This window comes from Erinaceus europaeus, chromosome 3 (assembly GCF_950295315.1).
Source record: "Erinaceus europaeus chromosome 3, mEriEur2.1, whole genome shotgun sequence".
NCBI lineage: Eukaryota > Metazoa > Chordata > Mammalia > Eulipotyphla > Erinaceidae > Erinaceus > Erinaceus europaeus.
Window position 1 is genome coordinate 9,566,568 of NC_080164.1, and position 14,056 is coordinate 9,580,623.

At 54.4% G+C, this 14,056-nt stretch overlaps 1 protein-coding gene across 6 annotated transcripts in view; it reads right to left on the reverse strand.

The window, feature by feature from the left end:
- Positions 1-14,056, reverse strand: part of WDR35 (WD repeat domain 35) — a 71,750-nt gene that overhangs the window by 54,175 nt on the left and 3,519 nt on the right. For all 6 annotated transcript variants that reach the window (XM_060186600.1, XM_060186599.1, XM_060186597.1 and 3 more), the window contains exons 2-4: positions 7,817-7,934; positions 2,681-2,752; positions 1,104-1,196 (exon numbers count right to left, since the gene is read on the reverse strand). In XM_060186600.1, the coding sequence (XP_060042583.1) occupies positions 1,104-1,196; positions 2,681-2,752; positions 7,817-7,934 (283 nt within the window). The remainder of the gene's footprint in view (positions 1-1,103; positions 1,197-2,680; positions 2,753-7,816; positions 7,935-14,056) is intronic.

The following is a 14,056-nucleotide window of genomic DNA, read 5'->3' on the forward strand; positions in this document are numbered from 1 at the left end:
GGAGGGGAAGACAGAGAGGAGAAGAGAAAGACAGACACCTGCAGACCTGCTTCACTGCTTGTGAAGCGACTCCCCTGCAGGTGGGGAGCCAGGGGCTCAAACTCAGGATCCTAACGCCGATCCTTGCGCTTTGCACGACCTGTGCTTAACCTGCTATGCTGTGCTACCGTCCGACTCCCTATTAAGAATTTTTTAATGGTGTGCCATGAATGTTTTCAAAGCAACACACATGAACTAAAAGGCCATTTTCATTTGAAGATGATGACCAAAAAAAATATGTGTTATGGAATATTGTTTTTCTGGAAATTCTGGCACAGCTCTGCAATCTTACTCACTTGTTCTTATGGGCAAAAGGCACAAACTGTGAGCTAGTAATAAGAGCTGAAATAAAAATCTGCAGCCATAGGGGCGAGGTGGTGGCACACCTGGTTGAGTGCACATTACAGTGCGTAAGGACCAAGGTTCGAGTCCCTGGTCCCCACCTGCAGGGGAAAAGCTTCATGAGTGGTGAAGCACGGCTGCAGGTGTCTCTCTGTCTCTCTCCCTATCTCCCCCTTCCCTCTCAATTTCTGGCTGTCTCTATCCAATAAATAAATAAAGATAATAATTTTTTTTTAAGAAAAAATCTGTAGGCATGAGAGAAAAAGAGAGCTAACTGACTCAGTAAAAGAAATTACTACTGTCATTGACTTCTTAACAAATAAGACTATTTTCTACTGATCCAATTCTAGTCACTGGTCACAAAGAAACTAATTTTGGGAAACCCAGGAGGAAAAGAGGTATTCCAAGCAGAAACTACTCTGGTAAAAGTGGAACTTTATTTTTGAGATACCCAGCCAACAGTAACCTAGTTGACTTTTTAATGCAGAGTCACAGTTCAAAGAAAATAAAGTTAAAAAGTAGGCAGCAATAAATCCAAAAATATCACAGCTGGGCAGTTATGCCACGTGCGCTTAACCTGCTGCACCACCCCCTGACTCCCAGCTGGGCAGTTATGATGCATGTCTGTTTGTTAGTAAAACTATTTCAGAAATGGTATTTCTCTCTTCAAATAGCGTAGCCCGGACCCCAGTTTGTGAGACAAAATAATCATCCTAACGTACCTTTATATAACATCCAGACTATGATAAGCCCATTTTCATCGCTGGTTGTCAGCTTCTGGTATTGCTCGTTCCAAGTTACAACTTGAACAGAACCTAAACAATTCCAAAACAATTTAGAAACTAAAAGATTGTGATGAACGTCAAGTTTCCATTTTTCATTATACGAGTGAATCAAGAGAGTGCCAATAGTGTATTGCACCAAAGTAAATGACTCTGGGGTGTGGGGAGTTGGGGGGGGGGAGTAACAGGTCCTGGAAAAGGATGAAAAGTGGGGACCTAGTGGGGGACCTGGTGGGGGTTGTACTGTTATATGGAAAACTGAGAAATGTTACGCATGTACAAAACTATTGTAGTTACTGTTGACTGTAAAACATTAATCCCCCAATAAAGAAATCTTTTTAAAAAAGAGCGTGCCAAACTTGACACAGTCCTGTGTGACTAACCAATACTTATCTCTACTCAAAGCCACCCACAGGATGCAGTTACTCTTAGTGTTCTCTCTCTACAGCACGACGTACGACCAGTCTTCATGCTCGCTTCTACTTTGGAGAGCAGAGGCACTTCACGTAGACACAGTTTACACAAGTAGCTTAACTCCCAAGAATGAAAATGTCCAGAGGGCTTTATATAAAGTATCTGGGCGATGGGAGGGCGAGGGGGCTGTTAGGTTTGGGTTGATACACGCCCCTCCCTTCTCCCCTTCTTCCCCCCAACTTCCCGTTTTCCATCCACACACTAGTGAGTCTATCTTAAGCCTCTAGATGATAGGAATCATCAGTTCTGCCAGGTCTGTTTCTTTAATCCCTAATTACTTCAGTGTCTAGTTGCTATGAATTGGGGCATTCTCTTTCATAAACGTACTACAGAATAGAAAACTTACATTGTTTTGAACTCAAAGTCTATCCTTAAATTTCATCCACTGTCCCAAGAATTTAATTTCATCAGCACTTAGTTTTCTCGTTAAAGATTCAGTCTGAGATAAGCCAGTTCATACCATTATCAAGTCTCTCTTGTCTCCTCTCATTTGGAACCATAAAACGGTCTATTTAGGGAGTCGGGCGGTAGCGCCGTGGGTTAAGCACACGTGGCGCAAAACGCAAGGACTGGTGAAAGGATCCCAGTTGGAGCCCCCGGCTCCCCACCTACAAGGAAGTCGCTTCACAGGTGGTGAAGCAGGTCTGCAGGTGTCTATCTTTCACTCCTCCTCTTTGTCTTCCCCTCCTCTCTCCATTTCTCTCTGAACTATCCAAAGACGACACCAATAACAACAACAATAACCACAACAACAATAAAAAACAACAAGGACAACAAAAGGGAAAATAAATAAATTTTTAGTCTATTTAAAAAATATTATACAACTAGATATAAAATAGCAGCGACTTTTATTCAGATTTCTTGACCATGTCAAACCATGTCTGGGTTGTTGAATGACTGGGACCTCCACTATGGCTCAGCAGAAATGGCCACTTCAGCTCTTACTGCCATTTCAAGTGTTGACATTAGGTAGCAAGTGGATGCTTTCTAAATGCCTACAGATCAAAATATACAAATAGGATTTTCAAAATGCTGCGACTCACCGCTATGACCTTCAAGATTCTGATTCATAGAAAGGTTACTGGGGGCCGCCAGACCCCTCAGCTTTGCCTCATCTAGAAAAAAAATCAGACAAAATCAATACAATAGGACATATGTAAAAGTGACAGAGATTTTGATACTTCTTGCTTGTTGAAAGAGGGACTTACTGGAAATTAAAATATAGAAATATTTCACTCAGGGGGAGAAAGCAAGGAAAATAAATATGCAAAAGCAACAAAGACTATATACTGGGGTTGATAATGGTTTGTGTGTTGTAGGGGGAAGTTAATGAGGGGAGCCCGGTCCAGTGGACTTAGGGGGAAAGACACTGGTGACTTGGCGAGGGCGAGGTGATGCATTTGAGGTGAAAATTGTACTTCTTCAACATGTGTATGCTTATAAACAATGGTTATCTAAAAAAAAAAAAAAAAAACACTATCATTAAATTGTAAAGGAAACTTTATAAATGCATACGACCTTTGCCCCAGTCAATTCCATTTGTAGAAACAGATCTGAGACACGAAATTAAGGTTCACAGCAAAGATGTGACAGCATTTAAGCACGAAGTAAGTTCTTGCATATGGATATGGTGGGCTACTGAGCAGTGACTAAAACGATGCGGCAGGGCGAGAAGGTGGCTCAGGGGAAAGGCACCAGCTTTTCACACCTAGGACCCTGGGTTTGATTCCTGCGTTCTGCTTGCTCGCTTGCTGGCTCGCTCTCACGCTCTCGCTGCACTTTCACAGTCACCACAAATAAGTAAGATGCTATTGTGCTGGAGAAGATGCCATGCCGGGTGAGCTAGCAAGCATGCGGCTAAGCCAGGAGCAGCACCTCCCCCCCAGTGCACACAGAGGCTGGCACCCAGCAGCCAGGGCCCCGCTGCCTCCTCTCCGACTACACCAGGAACTCGGCCTGGGACGGTGGCGGTCGTCCTTTCAGCATGACCCGTACTCATCACTAGGCTCCCACGCTAACAACTTCCTCCATTTCTCAAACCTCCCAATGTCGGGCTGGCTTCGCGAGAGGAGACAGACTACCCGGGACTCATGGCTGGGTTGTACGCAGTATCTCTTTATTCAAGCAGGACACAGCACAATCTATACCAAGCTAAGCTAAACTAAAAACTACAATCTTGTCCTTATAAATATACTAGCCCAGGAGGGTGGGAACAGGATGCGATGCAGAGAGGGTGGAGAGAAAAGTGACTGGTGAAAATCAGGGTGTGACAAGGAGAGGGAGTGGAGCAGGCAAGAATTCTACCACTGAACCACCAATGCCCTGGACGGAGGGTGGTGCTTGTTAACAGAGGTTATGTAAATAGAATACAGTGTTATGTAAATAGAATAGTGTTGAGCAGGAGGGATTAAATTAATGAAACAGAAGGGGTTTTTAGAAGCATAACAACATCCCAAGAAGCTCTTTTCCACCGTGACTAACGCCAAGGGACACGCTCACCCTCTGAAGCACTCGGCCTCAAAAGTGCAGCACAGGGAGTCGAGCGGTAGCGCAGCGGGTTAAGCGCAGGTGGTGCAAAGCAAGGACCGGAGTAAGGATCCCGGTTCGAGGCCTCAGCTGCTCACCTGCAGGGGAGTCGCTTCACAGGCGGTGAAGCAGGTCTGCAGGTGTCTGTCTTTCTCTCCCCCTCTGTCTTCCTCTCCCCTCTCCATTTCTCTCTGTCCTATCCAACAACAACGACATCAATAATAACTACAATAAAACAACAAGGGCAACAAAAGGGAATAAATATTTTTTAAAAAACTTTTTTTTAAAAGTGCAGCACATAAAGAGAAGTCGTTTCTAAAGTCTTAACTGAACAAATGCTTTTTGATGCTACTAAAACATGGTGTCACCGTCTGAGTACGATAAAAAAATATATATCCACACGTGTGCACACACATATATGAAGTAACAAAAAAATTAACATGGTTAAAACGAAAGCATAGAGAGATGACTCGATATCAGACAGCAAAACTGTGGGCCAGGCAGTGACGCAGCTGGTTAAGCGCTCACATTACAGTACTCAAGGACCCAGGTTCAAGCCCCCGGTCCCCACCTGCTGGGGGAAAGCTTCACAAGTGGTGAAGCAGGGCTGCAGGTGTCTCTCTGTCTCTCTCCCTCTCTATCTCCCCCTCTCAATTTGTCACTACCCAAGAGTGAATAAATAAAAATATTTTTTTAAAAAGAAAGTGAAAGTATACTTAGTACATAAGCATTTGCCTCTCAAACCTGCCTTCTGTTTCACTGAATCCATCGAGCCCCTCAAAACTAATAGTTCTCTATCTGCTTCGGCTTTTCACGAGCACTTTGCTTTTCCCCTTTTGTTGCTCTTGTTGTTTATCATCATTGGTGTATCATCTGTTTTCCATCTACACCATGCCTCGGCCTCGCGTGAGCTTAATGTGCAGCTTGATGATACGAGAATCCAGCATGAAGCTCAGCCAGTCTATCTTGGTGTTACTCTCGATCGCACTCTGTCATTTCACAAACATCTCATAAAAACTGCAGCAAAGGTGGGCGCGAGGAATAACATCATTGCAAGACTGGCCAGCTCCTCATGGGGCGCGAGCGCTTCCACACTACGATCATCATCTCTGGCATTATGCTATTCCACTGCAGAATACTGTGCCCCAGTATGGTTCCGTAGCCCCCATGTCCACTTGGTCGATTCCAAATTATATTCCTCCATGAGGATAATTTCTGGAACCATCCGTTCCACCCCGGTTCCATGGCTGCCAGTTCTTAGCAACATCGCCCCGCCAGATATTCGTCGGGATGCGGCATCATCTAAGTTCATTTCCCACGTCTACGCTCGACCGGACCTGCCAATATACGCGGATATCTTCGCCCACCCTGTCCAACGCTTGACGTCTCGTCACCCAATCTGGTCCCCTACGCCTACACTGAACTTCTCTGTTCCAGACTCTTGGAAACAGAGTTGGCAGTCAGCTGAGGTAAAGAACAAACATCTCATCACAGACCCCTGCAAGTGTCAACCCGGCTTTGACCTGGCACGTTATGATCGGGCCCTCCTCAATCGCTATTGAACAGGCCATGGCCGGTGCGCCGCTATGTTCCATCGCTGGGGAGCCAGAGACGACCCGAACTGCCCCTGCGGCTCCAGACAGACTATGACCCACATAGTCAACGACTGCCACCTCTCCAGATTCAAAGGAGGTCTCGAAACTTTACATCAGGCTTAAGCTGACACTGTTGACTGGCTACAGAAGAAGGGCAAACGCTAGAAGAAGAAGATTGGTGTTATTGTCGTATTGATGTCATCGTTGTTGGATAGAACTGAGAGAAATGGAGAGAGGAGGAGAGAAAGACAGACACCTGCAGACCTGCTTCACCACCTGTAAAGTGACTCCCCTGCAGGTGGGGAGCCAGGGGCTTGAACCGGTATCCTTACGCTGGTCCTTGCGCTTTGCACCACGTGCGCTTAACCCGCACCACCATGCGCACCGTCCGGCTCCGATCATGAGCACTGTGTGTGGAGGTGAACGCCACCATAAACCTCCCTGTGGGCCTCTACAGGACCTGACTACAGTGTGGGACAACAGCGGCAGGAACGGCCTAGCTCTCTGAAGGGAGGCTGAGCGCAGCCTGGCATGTCCCCAGCCATGACCACAGACTGTGAGCTCAGACCCACAGGGACGCAGAGGTCACACAGGCTCCTGTGCTGAATGTGAGCAGACATGGGCCCACGGGCAGATGGATGAGGTTTAGAGTTAACGGTATTCATACACTTTTCCTGTATTCGAGAGCTACTCTCTGCCCTGCTCCAGCTTTCTAGTCCTATTCCCAACTCTGACATCATCTCCCCAGGCAAGACCTTTAGTCCTCCTGCGTGTTAGCTGTCGGGCTCAGGCAAAAATTAGTAAAGTCATGGGTCCCCTTGGGATAGACCTGAAACAGACCTGCTAGCTTCTCCCAATATTAAGACCTCAAATCTCATCTGCTCTAGTCTTACCTTTAGGGTCCTGATTATTAAATAGTTTGTTCTGCTTTGTAGGTGCGACCATGACGCCAACCTGACTTCCAGGGCATACTTCTCATATGCCAGAGCTCTCCCTTCTCCTTATCCAGATCCAGTGAAGACCGGGGGGGGGGGGGGGGGGGGGGTTGTTGTTATTTACAGTCTCCAGCTGAGAGGTGCAGCACTAAGGAGTCTAAAGAAATGCAAACTTGTGGGGCCGGGTGGTGGCGCACCTGGTTAAGCACGCAAACATTACAATGCACTAGGACGTGGGTTCAAGCCCCTAGTCCCCGCTTGCAGGGGGGGAAAGCTTCACTAGTAATGCAGTGGGGCCGCAGGTGTCTCTCTGTCTCTCTCCCTCTCTATCCCCATCCCCTCTCAAATTCTCTCTCAATAATAAATAAATAAATGGAAATCCAAAATTGTTTGCTATGAATCCAGACGACTACAAAGGAGAGGTCAAGCTGCCAAGAGAGATACTACTAAAAACAAAAACACCCGCTTCATTTGCTGGGAAACTAGCTACATAACCATGGGCACCTCTAACAAGTACGCCAGTAAGCTGGCAAAATAATAGATTCCATGACCTTCCTGAAATTCTGATTTGTGTCATTTCTGCCAGCCTGAAAATACAGCACAACTGGCAAGCATAAGGGGCTGGGTGACAGCACACCTGGCTGAGCAATCATGTTATAGAGCACAAGGACCTGGGTTCGAGCCCCTGGTCCCCACCTGCAGGAAGAAAGCTTTGCGGGCGGTGAAGCAGTGTTCGAGGCGTCGCTCTCTCTCCCTCTCTATCCTCCTGCTACCCTCTCAATTTCCAGCTGTGTTTGTGCAATAAATAAAGATAGTAAAGTAAAATAAAATAAAATTCATAGCACAAGGCAGCAGGGAGAGTTTGCATGCAATATGTATTCTTACTCATTTTCCACACACAGTTAGCAAACTCTACCTGATGCCTGCATTTGATTTCTCTGACCTCTGTTGCAAAAACACTGGAAGAGAAATAGCACCAAATGTCTGGGGTAGGTTTCTTTATTTTGTTTCCACTTATAAAGGATTACTTCGAATTGACACTGACAAAAACCCAGCGCAAAACCCCACGGGGTCGATGACACAAGCCCATTTCCCATCAAGTCCAAGTCCTTCGGGCACTGACCTGTCTGCGCCTCCAATTTCAAGACTTTCAGTAACCCATCTTCCCCGCCGCACGCTATGAAGCCCTGGTCCTTGTTCCAAGATACACATTTCAGCCTCACGTTATTGGGGATGGCAATCTGAAAGAAAAAAAAAAAAATCAAGCCTTGCTGTGACCACAGTCAGAGCCCCCTAAGCTGCCCTGGGCCCCTGTCCACAAAGGCGGCAGCAGCTGCAGACAAGCCCACGGGAGAGTCGCCAGAGGCATTTTTTTTCACTTTTTTTTTTAATTGGGGAATTAATGTTTTACATTCAACAGTAAGTACAATAGTTTATACATGCATAACATTCCCCAGTTTCCCATATAACAATACAACCCCCACTAGGTCCTCTGAATCCTTCTTGGACCTATATTCTCCCCACCCACCCACCCCAGAGACTTCCACTTTGGTGCAATACACCAGTTCCAGTTCAGGTTCTACTTGTGTTGTCTTTTCTGATCTTGTTTTTCAACTTCTGCCTGAGAGTGAGATCATCCCATAATCATCCTTCTGTTTCTCACTTATTTCACTTAACATGAATTTTTCAAGCTCCATCCAAGATCAGCTGAAAACGGTGAAGTCACCATTTTTTACAGCTGAGTAGTATTCCATTGTGTATATAGACCACAACTTGCTCAGCCACTCATCTGTTGTTGGACACCTGGGTTGCTTCCAGGTTTTGGCTATTACAAATTGTGCTGCCAAGAACATATGTGTACACAGATCTTTTTGGATGGGTGTGTTGGGTTCCTTAGGATCTATCCCCAGGAGGGGAATTGCAGGGTCATAGGGTAGGTCCATTTCTAGCCTTCTGAGAGTTCTCCAGACTGCTCTCCACAGAGGTTGGACCAACTGACATTCCCACCAGCAGTGCAGGAGGGTTCCTTTGACCCCACATCCTCTCCAGCATTTGCTGCTGCTACCTTTTCTGATGTACGAGGACATGGACAGAATATTCACCACAGAGGCATTTTTTAAAGGGGAACAAAGGAGCCAGAGCACACACATTACAAGCCCCTGGTCCCCACCTGCAGGGGACAGACTTCACAAGCAGTGAAGCAGCGCTGCAGGTGTCTCTCTCTCTTCCCCCAGCCCTCTCTATCTCCCCCTTCCCTCTCAAATTGTCTCTATCCAAAATGATAAATAAATAGATCTATGAAAAATAATTTTAAAGGGAGGGGTGTGAGGAGACAGAGGTAGAACCCCATAGTACGGGGTACCCCTTTTTTTCAATCGAGGGGATCAATGCTCTGCAGTGCGTGTGGCTGCCTCGAGCACCTGGCCAGGGGTCTCCTCCACCCCCCACCCCCCACCCAAGTCCTTTGCCTGGATGCAGGGGCCATGCCCACTGGACCGCATCTGCTCGCTCTCTGTCCCTGATCATTGGGTCCCTCCCTTTCCTCTGCTCTTGCCCGGCATCCCGGCGGGGGTGCAAGGGAACAGGGGTGGCTGGGCCCAGGGGCCAACCTGCACAAAGGAAAAGTGAGCCAACACGGGACGGGGGTCCTGCAGAGGGATGGAGGGGGTGGGGGTCCTGCAGAGGGATGGAGGGATGGGGGTCCTGCAGAGGGATGGAGGGGTGGGGGTCCTGCAGAGGGATGGAGGGGGTGGGGGTCCTGCAGAGGGATGGAGGGGTGGGGGTCCTGCAGAGGGATGGAGGGGTGGGGGTCCTGCAGAGGGATGGAGGGGTGGGGGTCCTGCAGAGGGATGGAGGGGGTGGGGGTCCTGCAGAGGGATGGAGGGGTGGGGGTCCTGCAGAGGGATGGAGGGGTGGGGGTCCTGCAGAGGGATGGAGGGGTGGGGGTCCTGCAGTGGGATGGAGGGGTGGGGGTCCTGCAGGAGGGATGGAGGGATGGGGGTCCTGCAGAGGGATGGAGGGGTGGGGGTCCTGCAGAGGGATGGAGGGGTGGGGGTCCTGCAGAGGGATGGAGGGGTGGGGATCCTGCAGAGGGATGGAGGGGTGGGGGTCCTGCAGAGGGATGGAGGGGTGGGGGTCCTGCAGAGGGATGGAGGGGGTGGGGGTCCTGCAGAGGGATGGAGGGGTGGGGGTCCTGCAGAGGGATGGAGGGATGGGGGTCCTGCAGAGGGATGGAGGGGTGGGGGTCCTGCAGAGGGATGGAGGGATGGGGGTCCTGCAGGAGGGATGGAGGGATGGGGGTCCTGCAGAGGGATGGAGGGGTGGGGGTCCTACAGAGGGATGGAGGGGTGGGGGTCCTGCAGAGGGATGGAGGGATGGGGGTCCTGCAGAGGGATGGAGGGGTGGGGGTCCTGCAGAGGGATGGAGGGGTGGGGGTCCTGCAGAGGGATGGAGGGGTGGGGGTCCTGCAGAGGGATGGAGGGATGGGGGTCCTGCAGAGGGATGGGGGTCCTGCAGAGGGATGGCGGCCGGGGTCCCGCAGGAGGGATGGAGGGGTGGGGGTCCTGCAGAGGGATGGAGGGGTGGGGGTCCTACAGAGGGATGGAGGGGTGGGGGTCCTGCAGAGGGATGGAGGGATGGGGGTCCTGCAGAGGGATGGAGGGGTGGGGGTCCTGCAGAGGGATGGAGGGGTGGGGGTCCTGCAGAGGGATGGAGGGGTGGGGGTCCTGCAGAGGGATGGAGGGGGTGGGGGTCCTGCAGAGGGATGGAGGGGTGGGGGTCCTGCAGAGGGATGGAGGGATGGGGGTCCTGCAGAGGGATGGAGGGGTGGGGGTCCTGCAGAGGGATGGAGGGATGGGGGTCCTGCAGGAGGGATGGAGGGATGGGGGTCCTGCAGAGGGATGGAGGGATGGGGGTCCTGCAGGAGGGATGGAGGGGTGGGGGTCCTGCAGAGGGATGGAGGGGTGGGGGTCCTGCAGAGGGATGGAGGGATGGGGGTCCTGCAGAGGGATGGAGGGGTGGGGGTCCTGCAGAGGGATGGAGGGGTGGGGGTCCTGCAGAGGGATGGAGGGGTGGGGGTCCTGCAGAGGGATGGAGGGATGGGGGTCCTGCAGGAGGGATGGAGGGGTGGGGGTCCTGCAGAGGGATGGAGGGGTGGGGGTCCTGCAGAGGGATGGAGGGATGGGGGTCCTGCAGGAGGGATGGAGGGGTGGGGGTCCTGCAGGAGGGATAGAGGGTGGGGGTCCTGCAGAGGGATGGAGGGATGGGGGTCCTGCAGAGGGATGGAGGGGTAGGGGTCCTGCAGGAGGGATGGAGGGTGGGGGTCCTGCAGAGGGATGGAGGGATGGGGGTCCCGCAGGAGGGATGGAGGGATGGGGGTCCTGCAGGAGGGATGGAGGGATGGGGGTCCTGCAGGAGGGATAGAGGGTGGGGGTCCTGCAGAGGGATGGAGGGATGGGGGTCCTGCAGAGGGATGGAGGGGTGGGGGTCCTGCAGGAGGGATGGAGGGTGGGGGTCCTGCAGAGGGATGGAGGGATGGGGGTCCCGCAGGAGGGATGGAGGGATGGGGGTCCTGCAGGAGGGATGGAGGGGTGGGGGTCCTGCAGGAGGGATGGAGGGTGGGGGTCCTGCAGAGGGATGGAGGGGTGGGGGTCCTGCAGACGGATGGAGGGGTGGGGGTCCTGCAGAGGGATGGAGGGGTGGGGGTCCTGCAGAGGGATGGAGGGGTGGGGGTCCTGCAGAGGGATGGAGGGGTGGGGGTCCTGCAGAGGGATGGAGGGGGTGGGGGTCCTGCAGAGGGATGGAGGGGTGGGGGTCCTGCAGAGGGATGGAGGGGTGGGGGTCCTGCAGAGGGATGGAGGGGTGGGGGTCCTGCAGAGGGATGGAGGGGTGGGGGTCCTGCAGGAGGGATGGAGGGATGGGGGTCCTGCAGAGGGATGGAGGGGTGGGGGTCCTGCAGAGGGATGGAGGGGTGGGGGTCCTGCAGAGGGATGGAGGGGTGGGGGTCCTGCAGAGGAATGGAGGGGTGGGGGTCCTGCAGAGGGATGGAGGGGTGGGGGTCCTGCAGAGGGATGGAGGGGGTGGGGGTCCTGCAGAGGGATGGAGGGGTGGGGGTCCTGCAGAGGGATGGAGGGATGGGGGTCCTGCAGAGGGATGGAGGGGTGGGGGTCCTGCAGAGGGATGGAGGGATGGGGGTCCTGCAGGAGGGATGGAGGGATGGGGGTCCTGCAGAGGGATGGAGGGGTGGGGGTCCTACAGAGGGATGGAGGGGTGGGGGTCCTGCAGAGGGATGGAGGGATGGGGGTCCTGCAGAGGGATGGAGGGGTGGGGGTCCTGCAGAGGGATGGAGGGGTGGGGGTCCTGCAGAGGGATGGAGGGGTGGGGGTCCTGCAGAGGGATGGAGGGATGGGGGTCCTGCAGGAGGGATGGAGGGGTGGGGGTCCTGCAGAGGGATGGAGGGGTGGGGGTCCTGCAGAGGGATGGAGGGATGGGGGTCCTGCAGAGGGATGGAGGGGGTGGGGGTCCTGCAGAGGGATGGAGGGGTGGGGGTCCTGCAGAGGGATGGAGGGGTGGGGGTCCTGCAGGAGGGATGGAGGGATGGGGGTCCTGCAGGAGGGATGGAGGGGTGGGGGTCCTGCAGGAGGGATGGAGGGTGGGGGTCCTGCAGAGGGATGGAGGGATGGGGGTCCTGCAGAGGGATGGAGGGGTGGGGGTCCTGCAGGAGGGATGGAGGGTGGGGGTCCTGCAGAGGGATGGAGGGATGGGGGTCCTGCAGGAGGGATGGAGGGTGGGGGTCCTGCAGAGGGATGGAGGGATGGGGGTCCTGCAGAGGGATGGGGGTCCTGCAGAGGGATGGCGGCCGGGGTCCCGCAGGAGGGATGGAGGGGTGGGGGTCCTGCAGAGGAATGGAGGGGTGGGGGTCCTGCAGAGGGATGGAGGGATGGGGGTCCTGCAGAGGGATGGAGGGATGGGGGTCTTGCAGGAGGGATGGAGGGATGGGGGTCCTGCAGAGGGATGGAGGGGTGGGGGTCCTACAGAGGGATGGAGGGGTGGGGGTCCTGCAGAGGGATGGAGGGGTGGGGGTCCTGCAGAGGGATGGAGGGGTGGGGGTCCTGCAGAGGGATGGAGGGGTGGGGGTCCTGCAGAGGGATGGAGGGGTGGGGGTCCTGCAGAGGGATGGAGGGATGGGGGTCCTGCAGGAGGGATGGAGGGGTGGGGGTCCTGCAGAGGGATGGAGGGGTGGGGGTCCTGCAGAGGGATGGAGGGGTGGGGGTCCTGCAGAGGGATGGAGGGGTGGGGGTCCTGCAGAGGAATGGAGGGGTGGGGGTCCTGCAGAGGGATGGAGGGGTGGGGGTCCTGCAGAGGGATGGAGGGGTGGGGGTCCTGCAGGAGTATGGAGGGTGGGGGTCCTGCAGAGGGATGGAGGGATGGGGGTCCCGCAGGAGGGATGGAGGGATGGGGGTCCTGCAGGAGGGATGGAGGGATGGGGGTCCTGCAGGAGGGATAGAGGGTGGGGGTCCTGCAGAGGGATGGAGGGATGGGGGTCCTGCAGAGGGATGGAGGGGTGGGGGTCCTGCAGGAGGGATGGAGGGATGGGGGTCCTGCAGGAGGGATGGAGGGATGGGGGTCCTGCAGGAGGGATGGAGGGATGGGGGTCCTGCAGGAGGGATAGAGGGTGGGGGTCCTGCAGAGGAATGGAGGGATGGGGGTCCTGCAGAGGGATGGAGGGGGTGGGGGTCCTGCAGAGGGATGGGGGGGTGGGGGTCCTGCAGAGGGATGGAGGGATGGGGGTCCTGCAGGAGGGATGGAGGGGTGGGGGTCCTGCAGGAGGGATGGAGGGTGGGCGTCCTGCAGAGGGATGGAGGGATGGGGGTCCTGCAGAGGGATGGAGGGATGGGGGTCCTGCAGGAGGGATGGAGGGTGGGGGTCCTGCAGAGGGATGGAGGGATGGGGGTCCTGCAGAGGGATGGGGGTCCTGCAGAGGGATGGCGGCCGGGGTCCCGCAGGAGGGATGGAGGGGTGGGGGTCCTGCAGAGGGATGGAGGGGTGGGGGTCCTACAGAGGGATGGAGGGATGGGGGTCCTGCAGAGGGATGGAGGGGTGGGGGTCCTGCAGAGGGATGGAGGGGTGGGGGTCCTGCAGAGGGATGGAGGGGTGGGGGTCCTGCAGAGGGATGGAGGGGTGGGGGTCCTGCAGAGGGATGGAGGGGGTGGGGGTCCTGCAGAGGGATGGAGGGGTGGGGGTCCTGCAGAGGGATGGAGGGATGGGGGTCCTGCAGAGGGATGGAGGGATGGGGGTCCTGCAGAGGGATGGAGGGGTGGGGGTCCTGCAGAGGGATGGAGGGATGGGGGTCCTGCAGGAGGGA